At 31.1% G+C, this 17,428-nt stretch overlaps 2 protein-coding genes across 2 annotated transcripts; both read left to right on the top strand.

Annotated features, from left to right (window-relative positions):
• Positions 1,718-4,194, top strand: LOC109359687. The gene is made up of 3 exons (XM_019604382.1): positions 1,718-2,196; positions 3,563-3,789; positions 4,027-4,194. Exons 2-3 carry the CDS (start codon positions 3,565-3,567, stop codon positions 4,192-4,194), a joined length of 393 nt encoding a protein of 130 aa, XP_019459927.1. The 5' UTR covers positions 1,718-2,196; positions 3,563-3,564.
• On the top strand, positions 4,890-10,208 carry LOC109360789. Its single transcript, XM_019605910.1, has 4 exons — positions 4,890-5,720; positions 5,958-6,783; positions 7,279-9,366; positions 9,860-10,208. The coding sequence occupies exons 1-4, from the start codon at positions 5,496-5,498 to the stop codon at positions 9,889-9,891; spliced, it is 3,171 nt and encodes a 1,056-aa protein (XP_019461455.1). The 5' UTR covers positions 4,890-5,495; the 3' UTR covers positions 9,892-10,208.

Here is a 17,428-nt window from a genome sequence, read left to right as displayed (position 1 = left end):
ATTAGAATGGTTGAACCATAAAAGCATCCACGTGTGTAGAAGGATCATCATAATCTATGATGCATCTACATTTGTTTCTTTCTTTATCTAACAAGGTACACAGTAAAAAAAACAAGTACCCACCTAGTATAAACTGAGACAGAGGCAGAGGATCCTTCCACTTCCACCAATCAAAAAGGGTGAACTATGAATTGAACATCCTCAAAGTACTCTATCCAACCCTACAGAAACAGAAAATAAAGAAGAATAAAAATCCCATTCTTGTAATTCATTGGTACATGGGAGGGTATTTGTAACCAACATATGTTCTAAAAAATCTCTTATCTTTCCCATGCTTTGTAGGGTCCCACTAATTGTCTGCTGATGTATTAGCCAATTAAAACATTGCTTAAATTGTCATTTTTTTCTTCTTAAAACCCTTTATCTTCAATGCCTCATTGGGGAATAAAAAATTAACACTTAGTCCTAATGGAACCTTAACAACTAGCTTAGGAAAAAGATTTTATTTGTCAAGCTTGTAATCTTGGGCCTGCTGTTGTTGGAGTATTAATATTCACATCTTCAATAAACAAATCTTATCAACATCTTATGATGTATGAGTTTTATACATTATCATTATATTATCTATTATAATAATATTTAAATAATATAATACAATAAATAGTAAATGATGTATCTAATATATATAAATTTTTATAGTGACAACACATAAATATTCACACTCTTTACATAATTGCTTATGTTACTACTTAAATACAATAACACGCAATAATTTGAATTTTATGGACTAATCAATTATTTAGATTAGCTAAACTATTATTATTAATTACTTAGCTAATACTGAATACAATGAAGTAAGATCTTATACTTCAATTTCTATGGATATTCACAATGTATAGCTTTTATTATATCAATTGATTAATCCATCCTATATATTATTAGATATATGATAATTATCAGAAGACTCAAAACCATTAGATGGTAGGATTGTTGTTTCTAAAATTGATAATGAAAAAATTATTTTGATGACTCATACAAAAATGTTATCTTTTTAAAAAGAATATGTTTGACTAACAATTGAGAGTTACCCTGGTGAATGTACCAAACAAAATATTGATGTACCAAAAAAAGGGTTACCCTTGTAAAAAAATCAACAATAGTAATATAATAATACACGATTCTTTAACATGGTATAATAATAATGAAAATTGACATATACTCCGATAATACATGTCATTTATAAAGTATAAATTTATAATACATATTTACTTTCTTCTGTTATAATATGTTACAACTAAATCCTCAAATTAAAAAAACAGCCAAAATACATGAGTCTAGGAATGCTTTTTTTACTATATATGCCAATCATTCAAAACATTTGACTCCGGTAATAGTTACTTCAAAAATCATATGTGGTATAAAAAACATACTTCTAAGGTTCATCAAAATTAATGTCATTTCAAAATATTCACATAATGATGCATATATTAATTAACAATAGTTACAAAAACACATATAATATGATTTCCAGTAACGTTTTGAATAATATAATAATAGTCATTGATATGAACAGCGAAAAGTAAGCACAATGGAGAGAATCTAGAAATGCCCATTAGTTTGTGATATGATATCCTGAAAAAAACACCATTTTTATATAAAAAAGATGATTTTTTTGTTTAATATAAATAGATAGTTAAAGGAAGTGAAGGAAGAGAGAGAAGTGATGAAAAAGCAGAGAATAAAAAGAGACCGGATGTTGACAAATTTTATGTCACTGTTGTGAGAAGGTCGTTTGTTTATGTGAAGATTTCTTATCTGGGATCTCTCTCTCTAAAAAAATAAAATAAAAAGCTTCATTCTTTCTTCTCTTTCTCTTTGTGTCTGTGTGTTTTTGTTATAGAGAGATATATAGAAAGAGAGAGGAGTGGCTGGCCCAGTAGATCGAAATCTCCTTTTCTTCACCTTCATGAGGATCTAAGCTTCTTCAATGGTGTTTCTATAACACCCTCTTTGTTGTTTTGTCCTATAATTTTGATACTCTTATTAGTTATTTTAGTTCTAGTTACCCTTTTTAGCTTGTGATATTGTGAGTCTAAAAGAGACTGAATTTTTATCTCTGATGCTGTTGGTGTCTGTTAAATGGTAGAGTCCATGTGGGATTCTTAAGAGAAGGTGATTAGAGGATGTGGGTCTGAGGTAAATTTATCTAATACCCTCTCTTAATATTTTAATTAAATTTTATATTTTTGTTTTTTTAATTTGATGATTTAATTATCTTGGTTTTCATGTTTTATGCCTAGTTCTATTATGAGTAGAATGAAAATTCTTTTGGTTCCTGTTGTTTGGGGAATTACTCCAACATGAACTCCTGAGCATAACCCTTTTCTTATTCTTTTTAAAATTAAATAAATTAAACATTGAATTATGTTGATGGAGTTTTCTGATGTTTAATTTCAGTATTTCAAATGCTTCTTCTGGCTGAGAATATATTCTGTGGCATTAGTTATGATTGTTACTGTATTGGATCTGTTTAATTAATTGGTTGCTTTATTTGGGCTTTCATTACTCAAATTGATGTTAAGGAGCTTTATAATTGTTCCACTACCCCACAGAATTTTCATTTGAATGATGAGTCTATGACATGTAGTTTGATGTGTGTGCCTTTGAAATGCAATACCTCTTGCAAAGATTTTGGAAATCCCCATGCTCAAGATTAATAGTTGAAGTGTGAATAGGGTTTAATGCATTTGAATGCATCAATACAACTTGTATTATGTAAGGTCATCTCCTTTGTAAAGATTTATTCAGAATCAGTTGTGCTTGTGCCGATTCTATGAGTACCTTTTAGTTGTTGTTTGCTTCGGTAAGGGTAATGGATGAATTTATTCATTATACATTATCATTTTCGATGTGACTCTACCGCTTTGGTTATTGGTGCAACAAAAACAAAACGATAAGTCATTTGCATATAGATGGTGGTCTGAACAGACTGTAGTTTCCAAAAAATGTGGTGGGGTACGGGTATGTGATTTGTCACTCCTTGAATCCGGTATGTCATATGGCAGAAATCCGCAAGGATGGTGATGAGCGAATAGGACAATTGTGGAATCGACCACTGGGATTGGGGAAGTTCTCACCAATGGGAATTTGGAATATGCTAACGACAACATTTGGCTTAATGAATTATGCATTCAAGGATCTAAATCCCTATCTTAGAGGATCTTTCTTACGTTTCTTATCACCCCACCCTAAAACTAGGGGTGAACATATCAAGGATGGGTTTATCATACAACCCCCTTCAGAATTTAACCCTCTTTTTTATCCGTGTATCGAGAAGTTTCCTCAATCATTCAAGTAATTTTAGTGAAGAAAAAAACTGAAAATTCCTGAACATACATTGAATCCCTATCATTATGTGCTGGCATACATTTTGACGTGTCATTAAGTCATTTGTTATCCATTAATTAGACCTTTTTGTGGATTTTGTTTGGATGCGGTGCAGCGTTTGTAAGTTATAATGTGGTACAATACTTATTTGCATATAAATATGATCAATTATCAGGAATGGGAACCAAAGTCCAGAATCGGCCAGGGTCTTGCTCAATGAGAGATCTTAATGAAGAATTCAGCAGTTGCGGCTGGCCACTACTTTATGGAGATAAAACGCCGGCGAATAGGCAGTATTATAATAATTATCATCCAAGTGTCACTGCAGACACATGTTCATCGTATGATAAGGATGTTGTGAGGCGGACGATGCTCGAGCACGAGGCTATATTTAAGAATCAGGTATGATGGTTCTTGTTTATTTACTTTCCTTTTATCCCTTGCCCCATAGCTTGAAATTTGTGTGTGGTATGAGTGAGGCGTTTAAGGATTGATCATAATAGTTATTTAAATATAAAAGAGAGAGGCTTTTTTCACTATGAATTTTGCTTTTTTTTTTGGTTTGTTCAACTTAATTTCTCTATGTACCCCATGGTTGGTGAATCTATTGAGATATTTTAATTATCATTTGTTACGCAGGTCTGTGAACTTCATCGCTTATACAAAACACAAAGGGATTTGATGAATGAAGTTAAAAGGAAAGAATTACACAGGAACCAGATACCGGTTGAGGCATCATGTTCTACAGATCGCTTGGCATCTCAGATAAGGATTGAAGATGATTATATTTTTGTTTTTTTAATTTGATGATTTAATTATCTTGGTTTTCATGTTTTATGCCTAGTTCTATTATGAGTAGAATGAAAATTCTTTTGGTTCCTGTTGTTTGGGGAATTACTCCAACATGAACTCCTGAGCATAACCCTTTTCTTATTCTTTTTAAAATTAAATAAATTAAACATTGAATTATGTTGATGGAGTTTTCTGATGTTTAATTTCAGTATTTCAAATGCTTCTTCTGGCTGAGAATATATTCTGTGGCATTAGTTATGATTGTTACTGTATTGGATCTGTTTAATTAATTGGTTGCTTTATTTGGGCTTTCATTACTCAAATTGATGTTAAGGAGCTTTATAATTGTTCCACTACCCCACAGAATTTTCATTTGAATGATGAGTCTATGACATGTAGTTTGATGTGTGTGCCTTTGAAATGCAATACCTCTTGCAAAGATTTTGGAAATCCCCATGCTCAAGATTAATAGTTGAAGTGTGAATAGGGTTTAATGCATTTGAATGCATCAATACAACTTGTATTATGTAAGGTCATCTCCTTTGTAAAGATTTATTCAGAATCAGTTGTGCTTGTGCCGATTCTATGAGTACCTTTTAGTTGTTGTTTGCTTCGGTAAGGGTAATGGATGAATTTATTCATTATACATTATCATTTTCGATGTGACTCTACCGCTTTGGTTATTGGTGCAACAAAAACAAAACGATAAGTCATTTGCATATAGATGGTGGTCTGAACAGACTGTAGTTTCCAAAAAATGTGGTGGGGTACGGGTATGTGATTTGTCACTCCTTGAATCCGGTATGTCATATGGCAGAAATCCGCAAGGATGGTGATGAGCGAATAGGACAATTGTGGAATCGACCACTGGGATTGGGGAAGTTCTCACCAATGGGAATTTGGAATATGCTAACGACAACATTTGGCTTAATGAATTATGCATTCAAGGATCTAAATCCCTATCTTAGAGGATCTTTCTTACGTTTCTTATCACCCCACCCTAAAACTAGGGGTGAACATATCAAGGATGGGTTTATCATACAACCCCCTTCAGAATTTAACCCTCTTTTTTATCCGTGTATCGAGAAGTTTCCTCAATCATTCAAGTAATTTTAGTGAAGAAAAAAACTGAAAATTCCTGAACATACATTGAATCCCTATCATTATGTGCTGGCATACATTTTGACGTGTCATTAAGTCATTTGTTATCCATTAATTAGACCTTTTTGTGGATTTTGTTTGGATGCGGTGCAGCGTTTGTAAGTTATAATGTGGTACAATACTTATTTGCATATAAATATGATCAATTATCAGGAATGGGAACCAAAGTCCAGAATCGGCCAGGGTCTTGCTCAATGAGAGATCTTAATGAAGAATTCAGCAGTTGCGGCTGGCCACTACTTTATGGAGATAAAACGCCGGCGAATAGGCAGTATTATAATAATTATCATCCAAGTGTCACTGCAGACACATGTTCATCGTATGATAAGGATGTTGTGAGGCGGACGATGCTCGAGCACGAGGCTATATTTAAGAATCAGGTATGATGGTTCTTGTTTATTTACTTTCCTTTTATCCCTTGCCCCATAGCTTGAAATTTGTGTGTGGTATGAGTGAGGCGTTTAAGGATTGATCATAATAGTTATTTAAATATAAAAGAGAGAGGCTTTTTTCACTATGAATTTTGCTTTTTTTTTTGGTTTGTTCAACTTAATTTCTCTATGTACCCCATGGTTGGTGAATCTATTGAGATATTTTAATTATCATTTGTTACGCAGGTCTGTGAACTTCATCGCTTATACAAAACACAAAGGGATTTGATGAATGAAGTTAAAAGGAAAGAATTACACAGGAACCAGATACCGGTTGAGGCATCATGTTCTACAGATCGCTTGGCATCTCAGATAAGGATTGAAGATGATCAAAAGTGGCATATTTCTGGTTTCCCTGTGGGAAATTCTACGTGTTCTAAAACATCCGTTTCAGGTGTTAAGAGCATTAATTCTCCTTTGGGTTCTATTAAAGGGATCAGCAATCAAGGTGCTGGTCTATTTCCATCGTCAAACGGGTGTAGTTCAAAAGACATTGAGGTGCTCGAGTCCAGACCGACTAAGGTCCAGAGAAAAATGTTTGACCTTCAGCTCCCTGCAGATGAGTACGTTGATACCGAGGAAAGTGAAAAGCTGAGTGATGGAAAGATAAACGGTCCAACATTATTTCTTCCTGATCGAAATTGTAAGAATGGAAAGGAGAGTGACGTGAAGCTTTTCTGTGGCAATGGTGTGATGATGAGCCACAAGGACACTTCAAGGTCTGAGCAGTCGTCAAAGAGAATGATTGATTTGGCCGACTTAAATGAACCTGTTCAAGTGGAAGAAACATATGATTCTCCATATGTTCACCATCCGAGCCATAACCCCTATCAAGGGGCAACTGAATACTCCAATCCATCTGATGCTGCCAAACAACATCCATGGTTTGTTGGTTTGTCTAGGGACCACTTGCACAACTCAAATCAAGGATCTGATAGTTGGCCTAGAAAAAATGGATATTTGGAGAACAGTGCGAGTGGACAAGAGCGGATTATGTTACCGGCTGAGGCAGGTTAGATTTCTTATTGAGTTGCTTCAATTTTTTCTCTCAATTCATCCTCCCCTCCCATGAAAACTTCTTTTAAGTTAAGTGTATTGAATTATGGAACTGGTCATCAGATATGTTTTCTAAGAAAAATAGTTAGCAAAATTAGCATTTCAGAGAAAACCGATAATGAATCAAGGCTAGTATGTCCTGTTGCAATTTTGTTGGAATAAGATGAAGAATCAGGAACAAATATAAAACTTCGCTTTTGTTAGTATCTGTTAGAGCTCATGGATTGCTGTTAACTTTTTTGCCTTTCTCTGTGGTTCAAGTTAATAAACTATATAGAACTTAGGTTTTGTTAGTAAAATTAGATTGTTGTGCTACAACTGGAATTTAGCAGAGCCATTTCATTTGTTTTTTCGGAGTTCATTTTTATTTTATTGTCTGGCATCAATGAAGTATTGATATTGACTTTGGATAAAATTGTGCCATAACAATTACATTTTCTAATGTTGACAGGGCAAGCTAAAAGCATCATGCAATCTGTTCCTCAAGCCCTCAAACTAGAGAAATCACTTTCATCTTCCCAAACAATGCATGATACACTTAGCAAAGGTCATGAAGCATCTGCATCTGACTACCTAGCTGGTCGAAACAAGACTGATTTGTGGAGGGAAAAGACTGCTATTGATTTAAATTTCGGTGAACGAAATCGTAAGTACTCAATTAACATGCATCCTGAGTCTGCGGTACCTTTACAGAGATGTGGTCTTTTTCCAGCTTCTCCTTCCACCGATTTATCCAGGTCATGGTCTCATTCAGCTTCTTCGTGGGAAATGGGAAATAGCAGCCTAAACCAGAAATTGATGTCTGTTCAGACACCTTCTTATCTGAATGCACCTGGTGCCTGGAGCAGGAGTTCCCAGTCACATAAAGGTAATCGGATATTGGATGATCGCTGGCCTCTCAATATAAATTCCAAGCCAAGCTCAGGTCTTCGATGTGATGTACCTACACAGAATGGATTTCACGCTGGATCTTTATCTATGTCCAAGGAACCTTCAACAAACACCTCATCAACTAGCTATGACTATCTCAATCATAATCGTGGTTGTAATGCAATTCCTGAACATTCCTTCAACAATGGTCCATATAATGGTTCAAATTCAAATTTCAATGACATGAAGTCTAGAAATATTGATTTGAATGTGATGTTTTCAAATGGTTCATCCAACAACTTGGTTTCCCCATCATGCATTAGGATCATGGATGGAGAACAGAAGCATGATGAGCATCATGCAGTGTTGCCCTGGCTTAGAGCGAAGACAACTTGCAAGACTGTGTCAAAAAATGCTGATAAAGGCATAAGTGCAGGAGAGTCAAGTTTTTCCCATGTTGCTTCATTGTCCAAAAAAGATGAAACCGGAATGGGGCCTAGTGAGAATGTTACGCACAATGCAACTTTGGTTTCATGTTCTAATGATATTATTCGAAAGAGGACAGAAGTAGGTGGAAGCTCTAGTAGTAAGAAAATTCTTGGTGTTCCAATATTTAATATGCCTCATCCGAAAAACCAATCATTTGACATGAACTTGCCTTGTGAGGCTGATAGTCTTGAGTTGGACAAAGAAGGTGCCAATGAAACTATTGTTACTAGGGAAAGATCTCCTACAAAAGAATCCAACTCTCGAAATCAATTTGATCTAAACATATGTATGACTGAGGATGAAGCTTCTTTGATGACTATACCCAGTGACATTGTAAAAATGAGGGCAGCAATAGATCTGGAATCTCCAGCTGTTCCTGAGAATGTGGAGGATTCCGTTGCTGAAGAAAAACAGATCGAAAATTCTCTAGAATCAGCAAAAGATCCACTAGACACAGTTGAACAGACTCGTGACGGATTAATGAGACAAGCAGCAGAGTCAATTGTTGTATTGTCATCGCTCCCCTGCGAACAAGTGGATGGTGTGAATGGTAATCCATCAGAAAGTCCAACACGGGACCCGCTAAGTTGGTTTGTGGATGTAATTTTCTCGTGTAATGATAACCTCGAGAGCAAGCTTGATAATTCAATGGGGAAAATTGATGATAATGAAAAACCTTCTTTCTCTGATGGAATGGATGAGTTTGAGGCCATGACTTTGAGACTGCCAGAAACCAAGGAAGAAGACTACATGCCCAAGCCTTTTGTTCCAGAAAACATTATAGTGGAAGAAACAACGCCCTTACCTACTCGAACACGAAGAGGGGCAGCTAGGAGAGGGAGGCAGAGGAGGGACTTCCAGAGGGACATCCTTCCCGGCATTGCATCGTTATCAAGGCACGAAGTGACAGAAGATCTTCAGACATTTGGAGGGCTTATGAGGGCAACAGGTCATGCATGGAATTCAGGGTCAACTAGGAGAAGCTCTACTAGGAACGGCAGTGGCAGGGGGAGGAAGCGGGCGCAGGTTGTCCCATCTCCTCCACCAGCAGCGGTCACCAATGAAACTTGCACCCCATTGATGCAGCAGCTTAATAACATTGAAGTGGGATTGGAGGACAGAAGCCTAACTGGCTGGGGCAAGACAACCAGAAGGCCTCGTAGGCAGAGGTGCCCGGCAGGTAATCCCCGTCGATCCGGTTAAACCTGATGACCGTAAGAGGCTTAAACTTTTTAGATACCAATTTGTAGAGGGTAACAGGTTGGGTTCCATATTGATGGAACACATGATGATGCTCTCTGGCATGGAGATTTTTACTATTGATTTTCTGATATGCTTAGTACTATGCTGCATTCATGGTTTTGCATGAGCTGGCCCTACATCTATTAGAACTTTATCAGCTTATGATATTTATATAGTAATAATACATTTGTTCCATTTTCATGTTTATGTATTGTGATATTTGTGACCTGAAGTGTAATTAATTACTTTCTAGGGTCTGTTTTATAATTATCGAGAAATCACATAATGATCGATTATGAATACTTTTTCTCTCTATTTTTTGGTATGTTGGTGGGTTCTTCGCAGCACACATGTTCTCAGTTTTCACTATTTGATTTGATTACATCATAGCTTTTCTCGTTTCATACACATTTATACTTTGATTTCCGTAGGGAAGGGTGTAAGAGAAGGGACACATCTCTAGAAGTGACGTGTTTCTAGCATTGTGCTCTGCGGCATAACTAGCTTTTAGAGGTGTTAAGTATGAGGATCATGCACTGGGTCGTCCTTTATCGACTCGAATAGGAATATTGTAGAATTGAGAAGTGATGAAGAAATGCACTGTGTATTGGAAGGCTGCTTCAAACTTCACTTAATGCAGCTTTCCAAACAATATAAGCTAGTCTTGGAAGCCCTCGATAATTGATTTCTCATTTTTTTTCCGTTTCATGACAACTTTTACCCCTCAATATAAATATTGTATGTCTTATTTTTAAATGTTCAGTTGTACAATCTATCAGTTTTGTCAAACAGCACTAACGCACTTAGTTACATAGCTATCAATTTTCGACTACAATCTCATTTATTTCAACAATAATCTAATAATCAAATAGAGCCTAATAAGTAATAATCCTCGTTTTAGCTAAGACATCATTGAATCATTTGTGGGGTGTGCATTATCCTTTGACAGGGTACTAAATTGCTTCATGGTACTAAATTACTAAATTGTTATAAAGTAGATATAGAAAAGAGTGTAGAGAAGTGGTGTAAGAAAATTATTTTCCATGAATGAGAGATATAAAATATTTGTGGGTGCACATATCCGTCAATACAAGTTCTTAACATGTAAGTAAGAAAGGTGGGAAATAATTTCAGTCTTATATTTTGTGTTAATCCATCGGTTGAAGACGTGATTGAGTATAGAATTATAACTTATAAGTTATTAGATTTTTAACTAAATTTAGTGTATACTAGTCAATTATAAAACTGACATAGAGAAAATACAAAGAATACGTCAAAACAAGTAAATTGAGTCATTTTTGTGGAATATTGACGCCACGAAATAATTAACCATGTATGTTTGCGTTTTACTAGTTGTTGAAGTTGAAAATAAGGCAAGAGTTGACGAAGACGCGAGGGTTGGTCGCGTGGATGAGAAAATTCATGTTATGTTGATATTGTGGGACAGAGAGAAAGATGAGATGTTGGATTTGATACCTACCTATCAACCTATGCATAATGATTTGACAGTGTGTCGGTGTTGGAATTGGAATGGAATAGAATAATATCAAAAATGTAAAAATTTATATACATTATTAGATTATATATTTTTTATTTGTAATATTTTTTTATGAATAATTAATAACAATAAAATATGAATGATAAATAATATAAAGATAATTTATAAAACTTATACAACATTATTATATATAACTTTTCCTTGTGTTATAATTATTTTTTGTTATTAATATATCATTAATATTATATAAGTTAATAATGTTTTATTTAAAAGAACAAAAATAATACAATTGAACATAAATAATATCATATTAACAAATATATATTAAATTCTTATTCATTTATTTTATTTAAACATATGACTAATATCATCTATTCTTTATTAATTGAAGATTCTCTGATGTATATATTATTATCATAATCAATCCAATTCATTAAATATAATAAATGATTTAAAATAAATATTAAATTTTGAAATGATTCATACATATTAAAGTTGAAATATTGAAAGATTTATTAGTAATTCATGCAAGATAAACTTTAAAGTTTTATTTTTAATTCATTAAACTTTAAAGTATAAACAGCAAACTTTGCCTCTTTCAAATATATATTTTTGTCAAAGCGAATCATGTTCTTTTCTGAAGGGGGGAAAGTTTACCACTTGAACCTTCACAACAACTTTTTTGTATTTTAGTTATATTCTTTTAATGAGAGATCCACTTATTGGAAAATTCAATAATTTACTAATTTAAACTATTAAATTTTCTTAGAATTATGGGTGAGAGTAAGTCTCACTTTTTTTTGATCTACTAAAAATCTTAAATTTTAATTTATAAATTTTATATATTCCTCTCTTTTTTATCTTATCACATAATAAAAAGTTTTATATGGTAGGACGTGTTTATCAAATTTATGATTTAATCTAATTAAGTTAGTTTTTTTCACTTCATTTACATTACCACCTTTAGTGTACTATTTATAGATTATAATAAAAATTTATACACAATTAGTATATTATAAGATATATATTTTCATTATTTCTATTTAAAAGTCAACTATTATTAAAAATAAATAATAGATCAATAGTATATAAAACTTATAATTAGTATATATGTTATTAGCATAAAGATTTTTACTTTCATATTATATCATTTGTGATTAACTTATATTATTTTTTATTTAAAAATTAATAATTGTTAATATAGGTGAATGTATGTATATTAAATCCATCATGAAATTAAATATGGATGATGATAGAGTTGAAAGTACTTTTCAGTATTTCGTCATCATTCCCCAAAAGCGCACACCAAATTGTCATGATTGATACCCCATTTCAGGGCTCTGCTGCTACTTTGTCCTTTTTTGTTATGTGATGTCAAATCTTTTGGGTTGGACATGGATGATTCTAAATTGCAAACTCGTACGTTTGAACCAACCCCAAAAGATACTTCATTTGGGAAAAAATGGTTAATATATTTTTTTGTCCCTTATTTTATTTCATTCTTTTCTTTTATTTTTATTCAAAAATTAATGTAATATTGTTTTAATTTTTCTTTTTCTTTAATCCAATGATATAAAAATCATATTGTGTCGGTCAATTTGACCGGAAAATTGACGAGCTAGACCCTTAAATCGGTACGATACGGATGTTGAACGGTTAAATATCAAAACTGGTCAAAACAGGTGAACCAATCGGAATCTGACTAAACTGGTCGATTTATACACATTTTTTTAAAAAAACTTTAAAACATAAAACTCATTACATTGTGACCCCTCTTTCCAACCATTCTTCAACATTTTAAGACACATGCTTCCAAGACATACATAGATTACACCTTTTGGTTCCTAACATTGGTGTAATCCTGCAGTCAATTATCTGAAGGTATGATTTGGTGCAAAAATGGAACATCAATATGAGACAACTTTGACTCTTTGGTGTTAAATGTTAAAACTCCAAATTTATTTGTTTTGTAGGGTGAGTTATGAACTTGCGTCATTTATTTATATTTTGCGTTTGTTAAGTAATACTTTTGGATTGATATATGTTCTATAATTTAGACTTTGAATTTGTTACAGACTTAAAGTTGTTTGTTTATGTGAACTTTGAGAAGATTATGAATGTGAATTATAAATTTGAATATCTACCTATTTGAATTTTTTTTGTTATAGGGTTATATATATATAAATAGTTATATCAAATTTAACCGGCATGTGGTTTAATTACTGAACTATCGGTTGAACCACTATACCATTATACTAGTACCCTGACTGGTTTGATAATGAGTATGGTTTTATCAACATTGCTTTAATGTTAAGGTTCACAATTAACTTCTACTTTTTTTAATGAGCAAGATTATGAAAATTGTCATAAATTTATCTTCACTAAGTTTTCCTCCCTCATTTATACTTCTTCAAATTGTTTAAAATGTTAATCAAGTGTTAATTTAATCATTTCAGTATCAACAAAATATTGCTCTAATAATGTAAAGACTATTCTCAGATAACAAAAAAGTTAATAGTTCAATTCATATAAATAACACTTGTTAGATTTTAACTAGAGCTAGTCATCTAAATATTTACTTTCCTTAACTTAAAGTCATAATGTTGGAGTCATTAGAATTGAGGTTTTGAACCATGCCAAAAATATAAATATTATTTTCCTTAACCTAAAGTCATAATGTTGGAGTCATGTAATGCATTAATGAAGGCCTACTTTGATACTCGCAAACTATACTAATATTCTCTGAGTAAATTAAATTGATATCTTATGAGTTTTAATTAAATTATATATATCATATATCTTTTATTTGTACATACATAAATCACTCCTAATTTAGGGATGAGTATGTTCTTTTAAGCAAAAAATGGTAATTAGTATAATTAAGTTAAACAAAATATATATTGTGGATATAAGTCCAAATAATATAAGAACGAGTGTCTATTTGTTATTTTTGGTTTGTTACAAACTACATCAATAATTTTAACAAAATGTTTAAATCACTCTTATAATATATAATAACGGATCAAAAATAATGAAAATGTATTAAATCTTGTACCATTTAAACTTATCTCTACAAAATATCACATTTTGTTTAACTTAATTACACTTGTGTGGTATAACCATCATCATATAACCAAAAAATTACACTTATCACTTTTTTGTTTAAGTGATTATATTTATCTCTTATGCATAAATAATCATAAAAAAGAAGGTGATTTGTATAATAATTTTACTAAAACTTGGAGAGATGTTAGTGTGATTTACTCTCATATTTATGATGACATTTGTAACATTAACTTAAGTACAATATCATTTTCAAATAGTCCTAGTCGAGGGGCGGAACTTACTAAGGGCAGGTGGGGACAACTGCCCTTTTTTTAAATGCTTATGAATACTATTATTTTATAATAAGTTTACACATAAATAGATTATTGGATCATAAATTATCTTTGTCAAATTTTGTCACAATAATCTTAAGATTATATGAATTTTTATAAATCACTTAATATTGATAAATATATTTTGTGCAAAAATCTATCTTAAGGATTTCAATGAGAAGAGAAAATTAACTTTTGATGTCAATTCCAATATTTTATTGTTGACATCATTAGTTATTCATGTTTGAAAAACTCTCAATAATATATAAATTAAGTATAACTTTAACAATATAGGGAAAATGAATGTATATTATTAGCTTGATTGAGTTATTCTGAACTATTATAGTTTAACTATTATAAAAATATCATTTTAACAATCAAGATAACCAAACAAAATCGTGTAGTAAGATAGAAGATGAATTTCTTATTGATAAAGAAAATGGCTAAAATTTTAGCTACAATTCAATAATTGATGAGATTAAGTCTTTAAAAAAACGAAGATCAACACTTCAAATTAGTGTACATTTTTCTTTTAATGTTTTTAATTGTTAATTATTATTATTTAAAATTAATATGTAATTTTGAAACTTCAAAACAATTAGATATATTTCTTTATATTTTTTTTTTGTTACTCAATTAATTACTTAATTAGAAATTGTAATTGAACATTGTTACCCCTTATGTCAAGATCTGCCATTGTCCTAGCCAATTGGAGATTAGTGTTGAGCTTGCTATACGTGATGGAGCTTCGGATTTTCGGATGTTAGGAAATTTTTTCCAGAATTAGAATTTGCAAACTTATTTATACATGGAGTTTCTTTATCACAAAATTTTATTTTCATGCTTACATTGTTTTTCTGATTCGTAACTTCAATTTTTGCAGTAACTCTATGTACATCTTCAACACTTGGTGGGTCAGAGACTCGGGGTAATTCATGTCATGGTCTGTCGTATTTGCTCAATGTCCACTTTCGGACAAGAATATTTTATTCCAAAGCATATCTTATATTAATCAAAACATATAATGTCACTTCAAAATTAAATAATAATATTTTTTTCATTTTTTTACTTTATTATAATCGGTTTATAATAAGCTTTAGAACATGCTTTGAGATAGAAAATCTTTCTCACACATACCATTTTTCACGAATTCAACTATCACAAATATTATTCGGATGGAAATTATGGTTTTATCATTTTTTATAAGAGTTACCCTAGTTTTTTTGATAATGTATTCTTAATCATATCTTGCATATACAACAATGTATTAAAGCAAAAAAAATTGTTTATTTCCAAGCAAAATTTTCACATATACTACATTGACTTTATTTTCTTGTTAATATTTTATCACTCAACATTTAGTTTATATAACATTCTAAATCTTATAGTTGTGTGGTTATTCTTAGTCTATCATTTATATATAATCATCATTAACTATTCAAAAAATAATCTAAATCAATGGTAAATGATATAATAACTATCTATAAATTCTTACAGTGACAATGCATATATATTATTCGATATTGTATAAAGATTCAAGTAATGGCCTAAACTCACTCGAGGGAATTTCTTAGGAGTTCTCATGTTCAAGTTCTATAATTGAAAATAATATGTAAGTGATTTTAAATCAATCTTCAGTTGATCAAATTGAATACGTTATACAAATTTACAATAAAATATACAATATGCACGCATTACCCAAAAAATGATATGCAGAATTCAAGTTATTTTTTAAACTACACGTTTCTTTTTTTTCGGATTTGGTGATTGGTCCAATTTTATTGGATGAAGTTTTTCATATGTAAGGATGGATTGAATTAATGGGTTTTGACTATTATCTTTTAATCAATTACAGACTAGTTGTTGGAAATATATTGTATACTTTTATTTTTATATATCTATATCTATACTACTTATAAAGGGAAAATCCAAAATAACCACAATCATGGTGTAATTTGTGGTTCTCCCTATTTTGCCCTCACTATATTTTAATTTTTACAAAAAAAAAAATCATATATAACCTAATGTTCCTCTTCACCTAATATATGCTCCTATTATTTGGTTATTTATTTTTTATTCTTACATTATGACTATCAGTCTTTAACGTAGAACATTACACCAATCAAATAAATTCAACTGTATATTACAAATATTTAACACAAAATATTATGTTTGACATTTATGACATACAAACTATACATTATAAATGATAGGAAAACGGGTTAACAGACATGATAGTGGCTGTCAACACGCTAATATATATAAATATTAAAGATTCAATCCATATTAAATATAATTAAAGTAATTGTAATTGTTTATTTTATTATATTTGCTCTTTAATTAAATAAATTATATGATAAAATCATTGATTAAAATTTGAGAGTATATTTGTTGTCCTATATAGTTTGTCATTCTCTATATCATTGATTGTAATTAGTTGAAAAAATGTATTTAAATTAAAATTTTAATTTTAATAATGAAGTATTTTTCTGACAAATTACAAACAATGACATATGGAATGATACAGGCTTTTTAGAGGAAAGAAGATGTCCTCCTTAAAAAATAGAGATTTGTTATTATAATAGAGATTGTAATAATGAGAGACATGTCTTATAATTTTTAGTTTAAATTGTTTTTTGTCATAGAATTATTGAGAATATGATATCAATAACTTGGATAGAACAATTTATCTGTATAATATTTATTGGATAAACATTAATATGTCTAATTTATTATACTATACATATATATGATGCATATATGGGTATGATAATTAAACTGACTCAACTGGTAATTCTTAATGCTTAGAATTATCTTAAATTGTGAATATGAAATTCTCAAGAATAAATGAAATTATTTCCTTTTGGCAAGAGATTAACGTAGTAATAAATTAATGGGTTATTTAGTATACTTTGATTATGGGTGACAATGAACCAAATGATAGATTTTGACGAAAATTGAGCTGATTAAATAAACGAGCCGACTCATTAGGTTCATGAGCTGACTCGATATATATATATATATAAATAAATATATATATAACTAATTTTATATGTTTATTGTTGTTATACCATGGCTCATACGTTATTCTGTTTGTTTATTCTTATTATATATATATATATATA

Source organism: Lupinus angustifolius, chromosome LG11 (genome assembly GCF_001865875.1).
Source record: "Lupinus angustifolius cultivar Tanjil chromosome LG11, LupAngTanjil_v1.0, whole genome shotgun sequence".
Taxonomy (NCBI): domain Eukaryota; kingdom Viridiplantae; phylum Streptophyta; class Magnoliopsida; order Fabales; family Fabaceae; genus Lupinus; species Lupinus angustifolius.
Note: the sequence above shows the minus strand (reverse complement) of the source record. Positions and strands in the feature narration are given on the sequence as shown.

Bases quoted from the DNA above. Each gene is read 5' to 3' on its own strand.
- LOC109359687 (XM_019604382.1), top strand. From the start codon at position 3,565: ATGGGAACCAAAGTCCAGAATCGGCCAGGGTCTTGCTCAATGAGAGAT. The intron at 3,790-4,026 runs GTATGATGGTTC...TTTGTTACGCAG, and splicing joins AGGCTATATTTAAGAATCAG to GTCTGTGAACTTCATCGCTT.
- LOC109360789 (XM_019605910.1), top strand. From the start codon at position 5,496: ATGGGAACCAAAGTCCAGAATCGGCCAGGGTCTTGCTCAATGAGAGAT. The intron at 5,721-5,957 runs GTATGATGGTTC...TTTGTTACGCAG, and splicing joins AGGCTATATTTAAGAATCAG to GTCTGTGAACTTCATCGCTT. The intron at 9,367-9,859 runs GTAATCCCCGTC...TGATTTCCGTAG, and splicing joins TAGGCAGAGGTGCCCGGCAG to GGAAGGGTGTAAGAGAAGGG.